The sequence below is a fragment of the Jaculus jaculus genome, chromosome 6 (genome assembly GCF_020740685.1).
Source record: "Jaculus jaculus isolate mJacJac1 chromosome 6, mJacJac1.mat.Y.cur, whole genome shotgun sequence".
Lineage (NCBI taxonomy): Eukaryota > Metazoa > Chordata > Mammalia > Rodentia > Dipodidae > Jaculus > Jaculus jaculus.
Window position 1 is genome coordinate 29,145,197 of NC_059107.1, and position 18,228 is coordinate 29,163,424.

The 18,228-nt window shown below is 38.3% G+C and overlaps 1 protein-coding gene across 4 annotated transcripts in view; it reads right to left on the reverse strand.

Annotated features, from left to right (window-relative positions):
* Window positions 1–706: 706 nt before the first annotated feature.
* The window catches only part of Cpeb4 (cytoplasmic polyadenylation element binding protein 4), a 68,536-nt gene continuing 51,014 nt past the window's right edge, over window positions 707–18,228 (reverse strand). For 2 of the 4 annotated variants that reach the window (XM_004665011.3, XM_004665009.3), the window contains 7 exons: window positions 12,807–12,830; window positions 10,975–11,148; window positions 8,578–8,667; window positions 7,943–8,061; window positions 5,141–5,255; window positions 3,980–4,161; window positions 707–2,113 (listed from right to left, as the gene is read on the reverse strand). In XM_004665011.3, coding sequence (XP_004665068.1) covers window positions 1,886–2,113; window positions 3,980–4,161; window positions 5,141–5,255; window positions 7,943–8,061; window positions 8,578–8,667; window positions 10,975–11,148; window positions 12,807–12,830 — 932 coding nt within the window. In that variant the 3' untranslated portion in view covers window positions 707–1,885. The remainder of the gene's footprint in view (window positions 2,114–3,979; window positions 4,162–5,140; window positions 5,256–7,942; window positions 8,062–8,577; window positions 8,668–10,974; window positions 11,149–12,806; window positions 12,831–18,228) is intronic. The other 2 variants (XM_004665012.3, XM_004665010.2) reach the window with 1 other exon arrangement.

Below are 18,228 nucleotides of genomic sequence, written 5' to 3' on the forward strand. Positions count from 1 at the left end.
AACATTCCAATTAGAATCATGTAGTTCAGGAGAAAAGAAAAAGAAGTCCCTGACCAGCTACAGGAGAGCACCCTCCATTCGCATGACTGCTTTAGTTTGCAGGGAATCCTTTCAAAGCAGCTCCCTTCCTATGCTGGACTCTTACAGTGAACGCCTCCATTTTGACCTTTGGAACTTAACAGGTATAGTTCATTAAAGCCTGTGTTAAAAAGAAAGGACTGTTTGTTTTGTTTTGTTTTGTTTTGTTTTCCTACAGATCATCAGTAGGGGTCGTCAGTCAGGTGTTGACACAGCACTGCAAGGCAAGTCTTTGGTTCTGAAGGATCCAAGATGGTACTGTTAGGTAGCACAACTAGCAAGGTCGCCGTTAGGCTGTTGTTGTTTCAATGCTTTGCACACTGATAGTAATCCTTTGAGTGATGGATAGGGTATTTATTAAGAGAGGGTCAATTAAAATAATAGTTACTTCCATGACTAAGGCTTCAAGAGACTATGTCAAGCTTACCCCCGAAGCATACTGTTGAACACGTAAGAACACCTTCTGAAGCTAGAATGTTTATAAGAAAGCATGCATTACTTGATGAAGCTCGCACTTCAAACACTATGTCCATGCTAAGCTCTGAGACTGTAATGTTATTTTCTTTTATAGTTAGAGTAAGTAAGATCAACATACGGACTTCTGCACAGATTTACACACTTACGTAGGTTGACAGTGCAAAACACTTTGCAACTACTTCACTTTTTTAAGGGTTTTTTTTTTTTTCATTTTCTATGTTACAACTAAATTACAGGATATCCAAAGTAACTTTAAATCTAAAAAGAAGCCAATCAGCAGCCAATTTGTGTATTGTTTTTGTTTCCAGTTTTGGCTACAAGTGTAGTGTAACACAAAATCAAAAATGGTATCCTTGAGGTATGTTTAAATCTGTTGTTAACATCAAAATGGAGAGCAAAGGCTGACACCTGATGAGTGTTAGTAAATGAGGATATAGAGTTTATATATAACATCAAAAATAAAATTTATATATTTGTTCTCAGGAAAGGAAATGCTAGTTTTCCCATCAGATGTCATTAATTCTAGCTTTGGTAGGTTTCCTGGGGCCGTGACTAGACAAGTCACTCAGGTAAATGAATGCATTCCCCTCGATAGTCAATTTACCCCAATTCTTACATTCTGAATTTAAAAGAAAATAAACCTAGCTCTGCCTACTTTACTGTTTTCCTGTTGTTTACTGACTCTAAGGTACAGTGAAGCCACAGCTGGCCTTAGAGCCTCAGATCGGCTACACTGCTGCTTAGTCTGGCACATGCGTCTGCCGGCTTTGACTCTTTCCTGTGAATCGTGGTTAGCATCCTCCATTGCTGTGAAAGGAAGAAAAAGAAACAGAAAAAGAGAGAGATGAAGACGATGAAGGGGAAAGAAAGGAAAAAGCAAAAGCACTTCGTTGGGGGAAACTGTGTCAGAATAGACTGATAGTGTTATTGTTGCATGGTTATTTTAATAAAAGCATTCTTATATATTATTAACAACAATTTAATTTAAAACCCAAAATACTCTATTGTTTAATTTCTCTGTTAATATTCTCTCTCCTCTAAGAAAATGCTATAGGAAGTTTGGATCCTCTTGGCCTCCAGCAAACAAGAGAATTAACCCTCCATGCAACATGATGGCGATAAGAAACGAGAGTTCATACACATTGTTTGTAGTGACACACGAATTTACAAAACACCTATATTATAGGTCATTCTTTTCATTATACTATTGTTAAATTACACGCTGCTACCATGGACATGCCAGCGTGGAGAGGCCGAGGAAGGGGTCAGTCCGAATTAACAGAAGAGTGCACTTAATCTGGGGCCTGTATAAGCATGTAGGTTATTTCTTTTAGTTCCAGCGGAATGAAATATGCCGAGGGCGGTCACCACCTTCCTTCACCAGGGGCTTGTGGAATTCCCTGCCAGCGCGAGAATGAATAGCAGCCCAACAATATTCACAGTAATACTGTAGACAGGTAACATTAGCACAGAAAAATGGAGCAAACTTCCCCCCACAACGGGCCCCTTGACATTCATCACACAGCTGATCATCCAGGACATATGGCTTAACTTCCACCTACAATGAAAAAGAAAAAGGGAGTTAAGACTTTTCAGTAACCATATGTAGAGTATGGGCTATTTAATCTTTCATCTGAACGAATCTGTGCCAAGGTACTCAGAAGGAAGGGACACTGATTCATCTACTAAAATTAGCAGTCTATTGTTAAGAACATTTCATAGGGTTTTTGTATCTACTGTTCCACATGTTGCCTTATTAAGTAAATACCCTTAAAACAAACAAAAAGGACTCCCAGAAATCATGGAGACAAGCCAACTGTATAGGCTACATTATTATGAAGTTAAACATGCAGGAGAGGTTTCTTAGAAACCATCATTTTAATTAGTGGGTCTGGATTTTGTCACTGGCAGAATTATAACGTAAGCCAACTCAGAGCTTCCAATTTCCACAAGATAGTACAAGATTCCAATCAGTGGGAAAACGCCTGACTTCTGGTCACGAGCTTCTGACTTGAGGTTTCTATTTATAGTGTCCACATCGGGCTCTAATCATGAAGCTGAGCTCTGGTGAATAAGATGTGGCATGGTACTCACAACCTAAAACCTTGCTTTGTTCTTTGTCACTAAGAATGGCTCACTTGACTCTAAATGTCACTGGCAAATTTATAAAATGGGGCTGTTCCAGTATTCAATAGGCCAACCTGCCATTTGAGCAGCTCCAGCACGAACAATGGCCTGGCTATTAACTCACCAGCTGGAAAGGGATTGGTTACTTTTAGTCTTGGAGAGATTCCTAGATGAAACCCTCTATCAGTTATCACTAGCACGGGTGCCATCCAGTTCTGACCAGGAACCAGGAACACAAGGACAAAGGTGGCACGGACGACTAAGAGGACAGGTATCACTAGACGTAGGCTCCAGACCCCCGTTGGTCCACAGCATTGTGAAGTCGGCACACGGACAGGAGGGACTTCCTCACTGCAGAAGGATCTAATCTAATGAATTTCTAACACAAACCCTACAACTCCAACTCTGTAGATGGCATTTGTCAGCTGAACTAAGCACTGTACTTAGTGATGGTGGCTGGTATACATTTTGGCATAAATTCCCATCCCACCATATGCCAGGAACAATTTGTGGCCTGGCATTTCGTTCACAGGCCATACTGAATGGTACATAACATGGCATGTAGTTCTCTCCACCGCAGCCTAAGCTTATCCTCAGTACTAGAACATTTGTTCAATGTATGAGACAAAAAGAAATAATGCTGAATGAACAACACCACAACGCACATAATGGAACACAGGAGTTTCAGATACAGTGTGATAGAAAAGGGAAAGAGCTCATTAGGGATTTTTTTTTTAATCTATGTGATTTAGATAATAAACCAAGCAGAGAACTGTTTCCAAAGTGCTAAATGCTAGAAAAAAAAAATTACAACACATTTCAGGTAGAAAAACAGACTATTGGTGAAAAGACATTTTTTTCTATTTAAGCTGTTGCAACAGAGTCAGTCCTAAAGGTAAATGAATTCAATTATGATTCCCTGAGAAAGAGGGCTTACCGAGGCATTTATGATATCTCAGAATGAGAAAAAGAGAGGTCAGATGTCAAGTACATTCAAATTTGTGTATTGATGTAACACAGTATAAAGGATTCAACAAATCTTTACTAAATGTATTGATGGGTGGTAGTTAAGAAAAGATAAACTTGAGTAAATTGGCTATCGTCTTCTGTTAAGCTACTCAAAAACTAAGAAAGAAGAAATTCACAGCAAATTCTTAGAACACACATCCAGTTGATGCCACTGGGCATAATTGCCAGCTGTCCATTTACTGTCATATAAAGTTCCTCCATTCTAATATTACTAGCGCTATATTTAGAGAACCATCTCTAAAGCTTTCTGGGGCAGCCCAGGACTCACCCGTTTATCGATCTCCCCGTGCTGCAGCTGAACAAAGCGGGCACTGATGGCAGCTATGTAGCTCTGCTGGTTAGAGAAGGCCACTCGCCCAGCTCCTTTTGGGTATTTTAGCTCAGGGTCAGTGTCAATCCCAGCATAGCAGACACCTCCATACAGCCGGTCCATGATCATGGCAAGCTCCACTGAACACAAAGAGGAGCAAGGGAAGTATTTGACATCAGGAGAATCCATCTGGCTCAAGCACAGTTTCATCAAAAGCAGTTCATTTGACCTCTGAGTTCACAGCATCACAGTACTTATTAAAATAAAACATTACTACAAGTTATTTAACCCTTAATTTTGAATTATGTGCTAGCTGTCTTATGCTCTCTTTTAATCTTCACAACAACCTATAAACTAGGTAGCGATTTGCTGAGAAAACTGGGGCACAGAGAAGACAATGTGTCTAAGGCAACAGATCATTTATTGAGAAGACTAGGCCAGGTTACAAGATATTAATTACTATAAACTGAACATGAGAAAATGAACTGAAAGACTTCTATAGGAAGCTTTTCTCCCCTGTCACCATCAAAACCTTTACCTACACTCTAGCTATTTGCCATTTTTTCATATAAAAACTTTACTATCAATGCATCTTTTCCATGAAATGTTACAATTTTGAAACTACATCTGTATTCATTTTAAACTTTAAGCTTCTTGAAGTAAGTTTGGGACATAAATTCTTTGTAACTATATTCTAGAAACACCAAACTGCTGAGAACCTAGTAGATTAAAGTTCAATTAATAGTTGCTGAGCAACTGAGGACATGGGAAATAAATACTGAACATCTCAACATATAACTTGTTCTTACAGAGTTTTTGTTTTCAGATTATGATGGTTAACGAGATTAAAGTACTATACTAATCTTCAGATATATAAGGCATATACAATTTTCATCCCATTTGACAGATGAGGGAATTGAGAATTAGGAAAATTATATAATTTGTCCCAGGTTGCTCAATTATTAATAAGGAACACAGCATATGAATTCAAACCCTAACACTGAGATTCTAGAACTCTTACTCTTACAATTTAACTCAAATGCTCATGGAAAGTTTAACTTGAAGATCTTTATATTTATTATGCTAATGGATAGAGGAATTTTGATTGTTTAATTATACCAGCTCGTAATGGTCGAGGAACACCACCAACAAATATAGTTTTCCGTGGGTCAAGAGGTTGAGAGCCATCCATCACAAAGTCACTGTCACTGAGGTTCCAAGGCCGGATCTGCACCTAGACAAGGTGAAAGCCAAAATGTCTCATACCAAAATAAGTTCAAAATTATTTCAGAACATTTTTCCTTTGAAAACAATAATCTAGGTCATCACAAATCAATAAAGTCATAAAACGAAAAGACTTAAAAATAGTCCAGTCCACCTTCATTTCAGAGTACACTGAACCCAGGTAAAAAGTTCAATTCAATTGCCTACTATACGTCAAATAACTTAATCCTCAATTATACATGAATTAATTAGCTTTTTTTCATATTACTAAGCCCTTTAGTCTACCCAGCTCCACAAATGTAATAATTTAAATCCAGAGACTGAAGAAATGACTCATTGGATAAAGCCCTTGACACTCCAGCTGCAGTACCTCAGTTTGATCCCAGACTCCCAAGTTAAGCCAGAAGCCTTGGTGGACTTCTGTAATCCCAGGACAGTGACCATACACACATAAATAAATAATAATTTTCTCTGCTGATAAGTTTCTAGTACATGCATGTCCAGTTAGCATGTTTCTAAGAGATACAAACTACTGAGAACAAGACCGCTACATTATATCGGAAGTATTTCAAAGTTAAAGCATTGCCATGATGATAATATTTAAAAAAAAAAAATTTGTTCATTTTTTGAGAGAGAAAGAAGCAGAGAATGAGAGAGAGAAGATGAGAGAGAATGGGCACCCCAGGGCTTCTAGCCACTGCAATGGAACTCCAGACATGTGCACAACCTTGTGCATCTAGCTTATGTGTGTATTGGCGAACTGAACCTGAGTCCTTAGGCTTTGCAGGCAAGCACCTTAACTGCTAAGCTACCTCTCCAGCCCTTAAAATAAGTTTTAAATAAATGCCTGTTTGTAACCATTAACTCAAATCAATCATAATGTATCTAAGCTAAGCCTGGTGATACAGGATTATACAACCCAGCTACTTGAGAGACTGAGGCAGGAGGATCAAATATTCTAGGCTATCCTGGGAAAACAGTAAAAAGTGTCCTGTCTCAATAAGTAAAAAGAGGGCTGTCTCAATGGTAGAATACTTGCCTAGTATATAAAAGGCCCCTGGTTTAATCCCACAAATAGTAAATAAAATCATGTACTTGATTTAATAATCATTTATATTCATAAACTGTTATAAATGCCACACAAAGGCAAGGATTAATATCAAGGATTCTCAAACATGTGCACTAATGATATCCTTGGGGAACTGGCAAGGAGTATTTCACAAGTCAAGTAGCACAAGTCCAGGCTATGTGAACTCTTAGAACTTCCTGACTCAGACAACACCTGACACCAACAGACACTCATGAACCATTCTGTCCTGGGCCCTTCATTAGATGCCGAGTCATCCTTTCCTGTGGCCTTCACTAGATGCTGAGTCATAGTCATTCTCCCTGTGCCCTTCACTTGATGCTGAGTCATTCTCCCTGTGCCCTTCACTTGATGCTGAGTCAATCTGCCTGTGCCCTTCATTAGATGCTGAGTCATTCTGCCAGTGCCCTTCACTTGATGCTGAGTCATTCTCCCTGTGCCCTTCACTTGATGCTGAGTCAGTCTGCCTGTGCCCTTCACTTGATGCTGAGTCATTCTGCCTGTGCCCTTCACTTGATGCTGAGTCATTCTGCCTGTGCCCTTCACTTGATGCTTTGTCATTCTGCCTGTGCCCTTCACTAGATGCTGAGTCATTCTGCCTGTGCCCTTCACTTGATGCTGAGTCATTCTGCCTGTGCCCTTCACTAGATGCTGAGTCATTCTCCCTGTGCCCTTCACTTGATGCTGAGTCATTCTGCCTGTGCCCTTCACTTGATGCTGAGTCATTCTGCCTGTGCCCTTCACTTGATGCTGAGTCATTCTGCCTGTGCCCTTCACTTGATGCTGAGTCATTCTCCCTGTGCCCTTCACTAGATGCTGAGTCATTCTCCCCGTGCCCTTCACTTGATGCTGAGTCATTCTCCCCTGTGCCCTTCACTAAATGTGGGTTAACTGATAAGAAATTATGGATTTTCTAGATTCAGCAAGCCACTCTTCTCAATTGCTATTTTTTACAATGATCAGATTTTATGAAAAAGGAAAATGTCCAAACAGAAAAAGCCACCATGTGTCTGCATGTATACAAATATAATCTGTTTGTTCTTTGAGGAGTATCAAATATATGCAACAGTATAAATATGGACTTGAAAGACACAGAAGATACTTGTAATTCACATTCTATTATTGTGGGGAAATACAGCTACTTTATCTTTATAAAATGTAGTATCAAGTGATGTCTTTAAGGAGTAATAACTAGGACTTGGGCTGTAGGCTCAGTTGTTGAAGGGCTTGCCTAGCATGTAGTAAGGCCCCAGGTTCCATTCCCGGGACCTCATAAACTGGGCATGGTGGTACTTCTGTAATCCTAGCATTCAGGAGGTAGGGGCAGAAGACTGATCAGTTCACAGTCATCCTCAGCTAAACAGTGAGTTCAAGTACAGTTTGGAATAGAGGAGATCCTATCTTAGTTATTTACTTGTTTGAAAAGTGAAGACTAAAAGTGCTTCAGTCTGAATGATGTGTACATGACACAGAGTAACAATGCTAAGGCACATGTCACAAACTACTCAAGTTCTGCTCCCTAGCACATCCACTAAGTACAGATGCTTCTTACACAGAGCAGATGAATGGAGGCAAAACCCAAAAGCCGTTGTATGCTATCCTGCACTTACGGGCTTATCCTTGATGGTGGGACTCGATACACACAGGTAGAGTTTTCCATCTTCTTCAATGCATGCGTCAATGAGAGCCTGAACAGAGCTTTCATCTTGAAATAGCAGGAATGCATAGCCTGAGAAAACAGAAAACAAGGTTTGTATGTTTTCCTTTGTTGCATCTTCAGGAGATAGAGAACATAAAACTAAGGAAAAAAAATAAATAACAGTAGCCGGGTGTGGTGGGTGTGGTGGTGTACGCCTTTGATCCCAGCCTGAGGGTGGGGGGCAGAGGTAGGAGGATTGCCATGAGTTTGAGACTATCCTGAGACTACATAGTAAATTCCAGGTCAGCCTGGGCTACAGTGAGACCCTACCTCCAAAAAAAAAAAAAAAAAAAGATAAAGTAAATATGGAAAAAATGAAAATAATGCTCATATTGAGAGTCTGATCATATCAGAATAGAGTTCATTTTGGTAGTTATCTTGAAACTTATTTCAGAGTACAATTGAATTTGAATTGAAAGCAAATTAGGCAGAAACTTAAAAGATACATTTAGAAAAGTATAAATTTAATGATGAAAACTTTTGTAGTGTAGGTAAACATTCATGAAAAGAACAGAAATTAAACAATCTGAGAATAAAAAGAATTACCTTTAGGAGGAAAATAGGATTTGCTCTCTGCTTTATGAGGCCAATCCACAATCAGAGGACCGAAGCGGCGAAAACTTGCGGTGATCTCATCTGATGAAAACACAAAAGTATATCTAAATGAGATTATGCTCACTGTTTGAAGTATGTTTCAGATCTACTGTCTCCAAGACAGCACAAAGAATTCCTGCACCACTGTATCTACATGCATTAGCTCTTACATTTGGCATATCTGCCGTCGTTTTCCTTCCTTTTTTCCCCTTCCTGCTTTTAGTTATATACATGAACCCATCCATCCATCCATCCATCCATCCATCCATCCATCCATCCATCCACTCATCTTTTGTGGACATTATGCTCTGTGACCACATAACATCATTGTTGGCATAGCTCAAAGCAAGATCACTCCCTTATGTATACCTACATATAGTGAGCTCTCGTAATTAGGAAATAGTATCAGGACACTATTTTCCTACCAACAGACTATTTAAATTCCAAAGTATACCAGAAATATCTCTTCCTTTATCTCTGACCCAGCCACCTACCCATAACACATGCTGCATTTTGTTATCACATCCCTGAAGCACTGGAGTTTTTCAATTTGGAACAGCTCCTCATTCCTTCTGCTTTCCACATTCATGCCATAGTATACTGCTATGTTGGAGTGTCTGTGTGCTCCATCATGCACATTTCTATGTTGAAACCCAAATTCCCAAGTGAGGGTGTCTGAAGGCCTTAGGTAGATAATTGGGTTGGGGGTGAAGCCTTCATTAATGAGATTAGTGTATGCACACAAGAGGCCCCAGAGAGATCCTTCACCTGTTTTATCACGTAGGAATACAGGGAATAGATGACCATTATTGAAAGGCTTACCAGGAAGCAAGGCCTTACCACACATGAAACCTGTTAATGCCTTGATCCTGAACTTCCCTTCCTCCAGAACTGTTGTTTATAAACTATGGTATTTTGTTGTAGCAGCTTGAACTGACTTGACCATGCTCTTCAATTTGGATTTGTACTCTGTCTCATGACCAGGTTCATGCTGTGTTTTCCAAACACAAATATCACCAAAATGATACTGTCATCCTGTCATATCACTGAACATATTAATCTTGATGACTTGGTGAAGCTGGCATCTGTCAGTTTTTTTTTCTACCAAGAACAAATTATTTTCCTTTTTGTATCTGATTAGTGCTTTGCAAGAAAATATTGTGTTACCCACAATATTGTATTGCATCATCAGTCCTGCTATTGACTAGAACACTCCTGCATGCACATACGCATGCACATGCACAAACATAAACATAAACATATGATGCACACACAATGATTGTTGCCAAGTAGCAATTCTTTCCACTGTTTCTTCTACATTTCCCAATATTATATAGTAAGAAAGAGGTTTATTTATATCAGTATAGACTCATTTTACTAAATAGGTTTCATTGCCATTTATTTTCATACTCTCATTGCTATTATTATTATTATTATTATTATTATTATTTTTGTTTTTCAAGGTAGGGTCTCACTCTAGCCCAGGCTGACCTGGAATTCACTATGTAGTCTCAGGGTGGCTTCAAACTAACAGTGATCCTCCTACCTCTACTTCCTGAGTGCTGGGATTAAAGGTGTGTGCCACATGCCCAGCTCCTTATTTATTTATTTTTTTATTTTAATGAGAGAGAAGAGGGGGAGAGAGAGAGAGAGAGAATGAAATGGCATGCTAGGGCCTCCAGCCACTGCAACTGAACTCGAGATGTGTGTGCCACCTAGTGTGTATATGCGACTTTGCACTTGCATCACCTTGTGTGTCTGGCTTATGTGGGATCTGGAGAGTTGAACACGAGTGCTTAGTCTCTGCTTGCAAGTGCCTTAACTGCTAAGCCATCTCTCCAGCCCACCTTATTTATTTTAATGTTCAATTTATCAAAATAATGTATCCTTGAATTTGAGTTTGACTGCAGTGGTTGAGGCCCTGGAGCACCAATTCTTTATCTCTCCTCTCTTTGTCTCTCTTTCTCTGTCTTAAAAAAATTTTTTTTCAAAGAAAAGGTAGAAAAGAAACAGGAAAGACAGTTAAATTTGTCAAAAGTGGCACACATAGGAAAAGGCAGTTATTCCCATGTTTGTCCACAAGAATAGGGCCTTGAGGACGCTTTCTCTAGGATGATTCTGCTTCTTCATTAAGCTGGCCCCTTGCTCCAGCTCATTCTCACAGCCCTGCTTGTTGTTCTTTTGCAAACTAATTGTATAATATGATAGGAAGACAAGGAAAGAGAACAAGGCAATCACTACTGAAGAGTTAGAGCCAGATAAGACTGGAATTAAAAGCCATTTCTATTTATGAGCTCCCTATGCACCACCATATGGTAGCCTGCTTTAAACAGTTCTTTCTAAATATACCTTCATCAATGTCAGGAGGCAAGCCACCCACAAACACCTTGCGGGAATATCGTTCGACTCTTTCCCCATTCTGGTGAGTGAAGCAGTGAGGTGATCCCAGGCCACTATGAAGAGGTTGATCCCCACGGCCATCATCCAAGAATCCATCTTCCATTGGAAACAGTGAAGACTGACCTGAAATAGAAAGTAGGACAGAACACTAACAGGAACTGTTCTGTGCCACTGACTGTCACGCATGAGAAACACAGAAAACCAGTGTCCGCAAGACGGCTGCCTGTATTTTCTCACTGAATAATAGGATCACTCTCCTCTTGAGTTTCTATCACCTTGAAGTCTCTGTCAAGTCACAGAGACAGTGCATGCTTAAGCAGATGGCTACTCAAGTATCCTACTGGGATCCAGAAATTTCCATGTGAAATGGAAGCATGCCAGGAAAGCACACTCTTCTGAAAGCAGCTGGTAACAGACTGCCCTGCAGGACCCCATGGCTACCAGAAACCTAAAAAAGGACGCAAATTCTCAAATTCAGCTGTAAGATGCTGGGCACATCATTCCTAAAATAGATACATAGTGTAGCCAGCACAATTCCTAAGAATGTTCTTAAAATTTGTACGTCAATTTTTAAGTGAGAACTCGCGTTGGCTTAACTAATAGTATATAATCAAAGCCCACTTAATGCTGTTATCCAATTTCATTGTTGAGTCGTACAGAATTTGATTCCGTTAGGCACATGCTAAAGATATATTAGCTTAGTAATTACCAGCTCACCAAGGATATTATCTACTTTTAAATTCTACTCGAAAAACTGAAAATCCTATTATCCATAATATATAAGAGAAAAGACCGGCAGTATCAACGCGTGCCAACAGTCTCTCCATATTTACTAACAGCAAAGTAGAACTTTCACATCCTATGTGAAACAACAGAGCTACAAATAAACGAAGGTCTCTCGAGCACTGTTCTGTCATTGCTCAGGCTGCCATGTCACCTCTGGGGACTATACGAGGAATCTGCTCATGGCTGCTCTAGAAACCTCTGAAGTGCTCATCTTCAGAATGCATCTTTTGTTGCCACTCTTCTTTTTAATGTCCATTAATAAACACAAATAATGACAGTGTTTCCATTACAAACTTACCTTATAATACATGTAACAAATAAAGACAACAATGGATACAAAACTGGAGTTTATTTTCTGAATGACCATTAAAACTCACACTTAGATCTAAGCCATTAAACTATCGTATTTTCTTATAAAATGACAAAACTGTTACAGACAACACACATGAAGCTTAATATGACATTTCTACAAATTGAGCCCCTACCACTTTCTATCATTACTAGAGCTTTCCCCCTAAGTTCTGACATGAAAAGCATTAATCAGTTATTTAGCTCATCTTATTTTAAGCTAAATTTATTATGCTTATTTGGTAGAACAAGTGGACATATGTCATTATATATAAAAATGAAGCTTCAACATGGTGAGGTATTTTGAGACTAGTTGCTTTTAGAAATTAAAATCTTTTAAAGATTTTTTTTCCCCAAGAAATTCTTTTAAGGAGAACAAAAGGAAAATCTTTACCACTAAGTTGAGTATCTAATATGGAGAAAACATTTGAACTCAAATCCAAATCCCATTTTGGTAATTTGTCTTGTGCTCATTAACTCTTCCAAATTAGGATGTCTACAATGTTAACTACCACCCAGAATTTATGTAAGGATCTAAATTGATCCATTTCACCTCTCCCTTTCCCCACAGAACTTAGAAACTGAGCAAGCCTGAGTCCTCTCCAAATACAACTGATACATTCAAAAATTAGAAACAATAATGTTACCTCTCCTTCGCCCATATGTCCTTGCTGCATGTCAAATGAGAAGAAACAAAAAACAAACAAAAAAAAAACAAACAAAACAACCTTTCAAACATTGTCAAAGAATTCACTGAGATTTCATCTACTAGCTTTTGAAATGGAAAAAAAAAATGGTTATATTCTTCATTTCCTGGTCAATAATCTCAAAAATAAGGAATTGGATGGTGAGAAGTCAATTTCATGCATTTTTTAAGTACTTCAAAGATACCACAAATCTTTACTAAATCTCTTGTTATAATGGAAACTTTTGTCTATAATCATCACCCAAGGTCCACACCATTATGAAAACTAAGGGAATACTATATGACATGATCTGAACCAATTACTGCCATAGTAATTCTATTTTCTCTTAAATTTCCCTGGTTACAATTTAGTAGATATATCAATATTGAATTTATAGCCTTTCACCACTGTAAAATGTTTTCACAGAATTTTACACTATTTTTTAGTTTATTCCTAATAAAGGAAAAATCATAACAAGTAAAATATTTTGGTAACTTATATACTTGTTTTAACCAACAGTTTTGTGTCTCTAATAAAGTCTTTAACCTTATATTAAAAAGTGCAAGGCTTGGCATCATATCAACAAGTATGTTGCAGCCCAGGGGAAAAGACAAAGTAATTAACTGTATCCTCAGGAAACAACAGCACAAACTATAAACCAAGCCATTTTTGTGGAAACAGACTGGCACTTAAAGCCCATCCTGTCCAAGTGCCTCAACTCTATTCCAAAAGCATTACATGACTACCTCATCTTGCTCAGCATTATGGGTAAAACAGCACATGGGCTTGACTTCAAGGAGCCAACAATTTTACATGCCACAGGGTCACATAAGCATTTGCAATGCCTATTGCTATAGGTAAAACCCTATAGCTTCATTTTTCATGGTTTCAGTCACCAGTGGTACATCTAAGTTTAAAAATATCAAGTGGAAAATTCCATAAAGAAGAATTTATTAGTTCTGAGTAGCATGAAAAAAATTGCATACCTTCCTCCTTTATTTGTTTAGGATGTGGGTCATCACCTCTGCTCAGGAATCCATGCTGTCTGTATATGTTATCTACCCACTTGTCACTTTTGAGATATTTTTGAGAAAGACTACATTCACATATAGTATGTCACTGATGTTCTTTTTTATTATTGTTGCTTATTTCTCTATGCCTAATATATAAACTAGCTTTATTATGGATGTTTATGTATAGGAAAAACATATAGTATATAATACTGTCTTTGGTCTTAGGAATTAAGTGGGGGTCCTGGAACATAGCCTATGTGGAGAAGGAGGAATCACAAATGTAGTAGTCATGGAGGAGGTGCAATAAGATCAGAAGAGGAACAACAATTGGATGTAATGCAGGTGGAGCACCTGAGGGAGACCTGGTTCTTAAGTTAGATCAGACAGTATTATAACCTTAAAGAAGTCACTATACAAAACTTCCAAGTATTTGACTATTAGCCCAGGAGATAATATACAAATAAGAATAACCTGGAAGTTCCATGTATTTTGCAAAATGAAATTATTTCACATGCCAAAATACAACTCTGTCATCACTACATCTTTTGATTTCATCAAACTATTTGAGTGAATGGATAAAACAATGTAAAATCTTCCTAGAGGAGAACCTATTAGATTTTCTTTTTTTTTTTTTTTATTTATGAGGGGGTAGGGAATGGGTGCATCAGGGTTTCTGGCCACTGCAAACAGACTCCACATGCATGTGCCACCATTTGCATCTGGATTACATGGGTACTGGGGAATTGAACCTGGGTCTTTAATCTTTTGCAGCCAAGCATCTTAAGTGCTAAACCATCTCTCTAGCCCTAGATTTTCATTTTAATGGGTTAAGAGGAAGTGGTGGTACTCTCTGACTTCCTACAAAGAGGTTAGAAAGACAAGTGATATCTCAAAAGCAGATTTCTGCTTAAGAACATTCTGGTGAAACTTCTTCAAAAGCAAAGCAGTCTGGGAAAAAAAGATGTGAGAATCTGGGTTGCAACTTAAACAGTAGATGGATGCTGCTTGGTTTGATTTCTGAGGAAACAAGTATTTGAAAAAGCTTTTGTGTAGCTTTTAAAAGCTATAGAACTAACATGAAAACTCTCACAGTTTCTATTTCCTTAAGGAAATAGTTTGGGGAACAGTAAAAGCTTTAGATAAATGTCAAAGATAAAATATTCTCTGACATCTTCAGATGTTGATTCTCAAATTTTGATTATGCATCACAAAATTAATGTGGTTAATTCAGACAGAGTCATGGCTAAATTCTGGGATTAAAATTTGAAAACTAGTCATATATATGTTCCCATATTAAAGGAAAATAGGCTATAGGTACACAATGTTTAAAGCTATAAAAACCTCCTTAATAGTGAAAAAATTAAAATACATTTCAGAATATGAAAAATTAGAATCTATAATTTTTTACTTCCACTTACTACATGATTTGTATATTTGTGTATGTGAATTTTGACATATGACATATATGAAAAGTAAATAAACTGTAACTTTGATGAATTTTCCACACAAAGTGGAAGTGTCTAAAACTCAGGATAGAATGCTATGCACTGTTCTTTATCATATGTGCAGATAAAAGATTTGAGGCACCAAGTGCTCTTTCTTCACCTACTTCAAGCGACATCTGGGACAAATATCATGAAATGTTTAACACAAATCCTCATTACTGCCCTGAGGAAAATGTCAGATTCCAAATTTCAGAAAGTGAAGCTTATTGCTTGATGTTTTGCAGTGGCAAAGGGAAAATGACTTGACTTTATTTTTAAAGAAATCTGTGTTTCGGAAAAGCTCTAGCTAAGTCAGCAGAAATAAACTGTGCTCAGAATTCTCCTTTAATTACTGAAGAGTAGACAGCTAAAATTTTAAAACTGCATGCCATTATGGCTGAATAAAAATCTCTCTAATCCCCATTGGAGTTAAAAGGAAGACTACTTATGTGAGTCCCTATTTTTATTTATGTTGATTCACTGTATAAGGGGTCATCAATAATTCAATGTTCAAAACTAATAAGACTCAAGAATATAAAATGGGCTCGATGCATTATGGTCATAAATGTTTATAAGTTTCAGACATCTTACTGATGAATAAGTTATTTATTTCCAAGGCATCTTTATAAGACTTCTCTACATTCATCAGCAGTTTTGTTCTGTAAAACACTACATTAATCTGTGGTGCTAGAATGCAAAGAAGGAACAGAGACCAGTGTCGCCCATCTTTAGAACACACTGCATTCTAAATATGAACTAGCATTTAGCTCTTCATGAGCATGTTCTTCTCATTTGTTAGAATATAAGGTATCCATAATATGACACATTCTTAAGAAGAAAGTACCCAGTATGCAGACACTTAACAGTGTGGCAAATAAAAAAGCTTAGGGCTAGGGACAGAGGTCCTGGGAGGAACCTACTACTGTGATTGAACTACCTTCTAAATATCTGCATTTGTTCCCATCAACCAGTACTGCTTAAAGCCTCAATCAGACGTCCCATGCCATAGTGGCCAGAGGTTATTGCAGGTATGCATAGCTGGCAAAATTGTTGAGAATAAATGCCTAGTGTGTGCTCAGTCTCACCCAAGACATCTGAACCACCTCCTCCAAGGTTCAGGAAACCTCAGTGGGAGAGGGGACAGAAAGAATTTAAGAGCAGGAGGCTGGAGAGGAGGGCTGCGAAACACTGTCTTCTGGATACGACATGGCTGCTACACTCATGACCTCACAGAAGCTGCGGTTTCCTGCACCAGATTGAGCCTGTCAACACTTCACCATCTATGAAGGAAAGACCCAGAGCTAGATGACAGCGAATCAGGTTCATCAGTGGTGTAGCCAGTGGTAAGTTGCCCATTCCATAGTAAATAGCCTTCCACCCAGGACCAAACCAGTAATCTTTATTTAACTCAATGAGTTAAAAAAGCCATTAAACTTATATGGGGATTGGTGGGGGGCGGGAAAGAAGGGTGTTCATGGGAGGGGGATGGGGAAAAAACATGCTTAATAATTAGAATTTTCTTTCACAGGGGATTAAGCTCAATTTATCAGCAACATTCCTAGATAAGAGTCTTCACAGATATGACAGGCACTACCTTAGGGAAGGGCAGAGTTCCTGTACTTCCCCCACCCCTCAGTTTCCTCATTTATAAAAACAAGGAGAAAAAGAAAAGTAAAGGAATATAGCATATGTATATATAATGACCACACAATCACATGCTCAACAAGTAATTTCCATCGTTTCTCAAGAGTATGCTTCTATGGAGTCTTAGCTTGATGTTCAACAACTATTTGGGATTTTCATTACTATTTGCTGGTGTGGAGCATATTAAAGCTCATAACATATTTTGACACTATTTTTTCATTCATACCTTTTCATTCAACACACTCTTTATTGTAGCAACTACAGCCATGTTACATACATTTTTAGTAAGTGGCTATAATCTATATATTTTTCTCTGCATAAATTATACCCTTCATTTTGATAGATTTCTGCTCCCTGCTTCAAGCAGACAATATTCCTCTTTTCATTCTCAAGAAAGCTATAATTAAGATATTTTCTGCTAGGCTTTGGAAGATAGGTCTTAACTCCTCTGGAACAGCTCATGCTTAGCTGATGCTTCAATGGGAACAGGTGTTGTCACACAGGAAGAATGCACAGGGGACTTGCAACATAACATTTTGTTGATGCTCTTCTTGCACCATGTGGTCGTTTTTGAAGCAGCCAAAGTAGCAGAATGGGAAGTTGAACAAAGTCTAAGTACTTTTCTGTGGAGGTGGGAATGACTGAGTTTCCTTGTGTGCAGTAAAGCTTCAAAAGAGGTCAAAGGAAAGTCAGCCTTCAGTGTGATGTCTATCTCAGAGCTGAACTAAATTACACCAGAAAAACTGGAGGTAAGTTTGGACTGTGTAACACTTTCACTTAGCAGCAGAGAAACTAAGTTTCAAGCTTGCTTTCCATAACCATAAAAGATATATTCTCACTATAGTCCCATTACAGGAAATTACTAGTAAAAAGCCAAAGTTAAGATCAGAATTATGCCTCTCCCCATAAAATTTAGATGTTTAAGTCCTAAGCTCTAGGACTGCAGAATATAATTTTTGGAGACAGTTTTTTTTTTAAATTTTATTTATTTATTTATTTATTTATTTATTTATTTAAGAGCGACAGACACAGAGAGAAAGACAGATAGAGGGAGAGGGAGAGAATGGGCGCGCCAGGGCTTCCAGCCTCTGCAAACGAACTCCAGACGCGTGCGCCCCCTTGTGCATCTGGCTAACGTGGGACCTGGGGAACCGAGCCTCGAACCAGAGTCCTTAGGCTTCACAGGCAAGCGCTTAACCGCTAAGCCATCTCTCCAGCCCTGGAGACAGTTTTTAAAGAGCT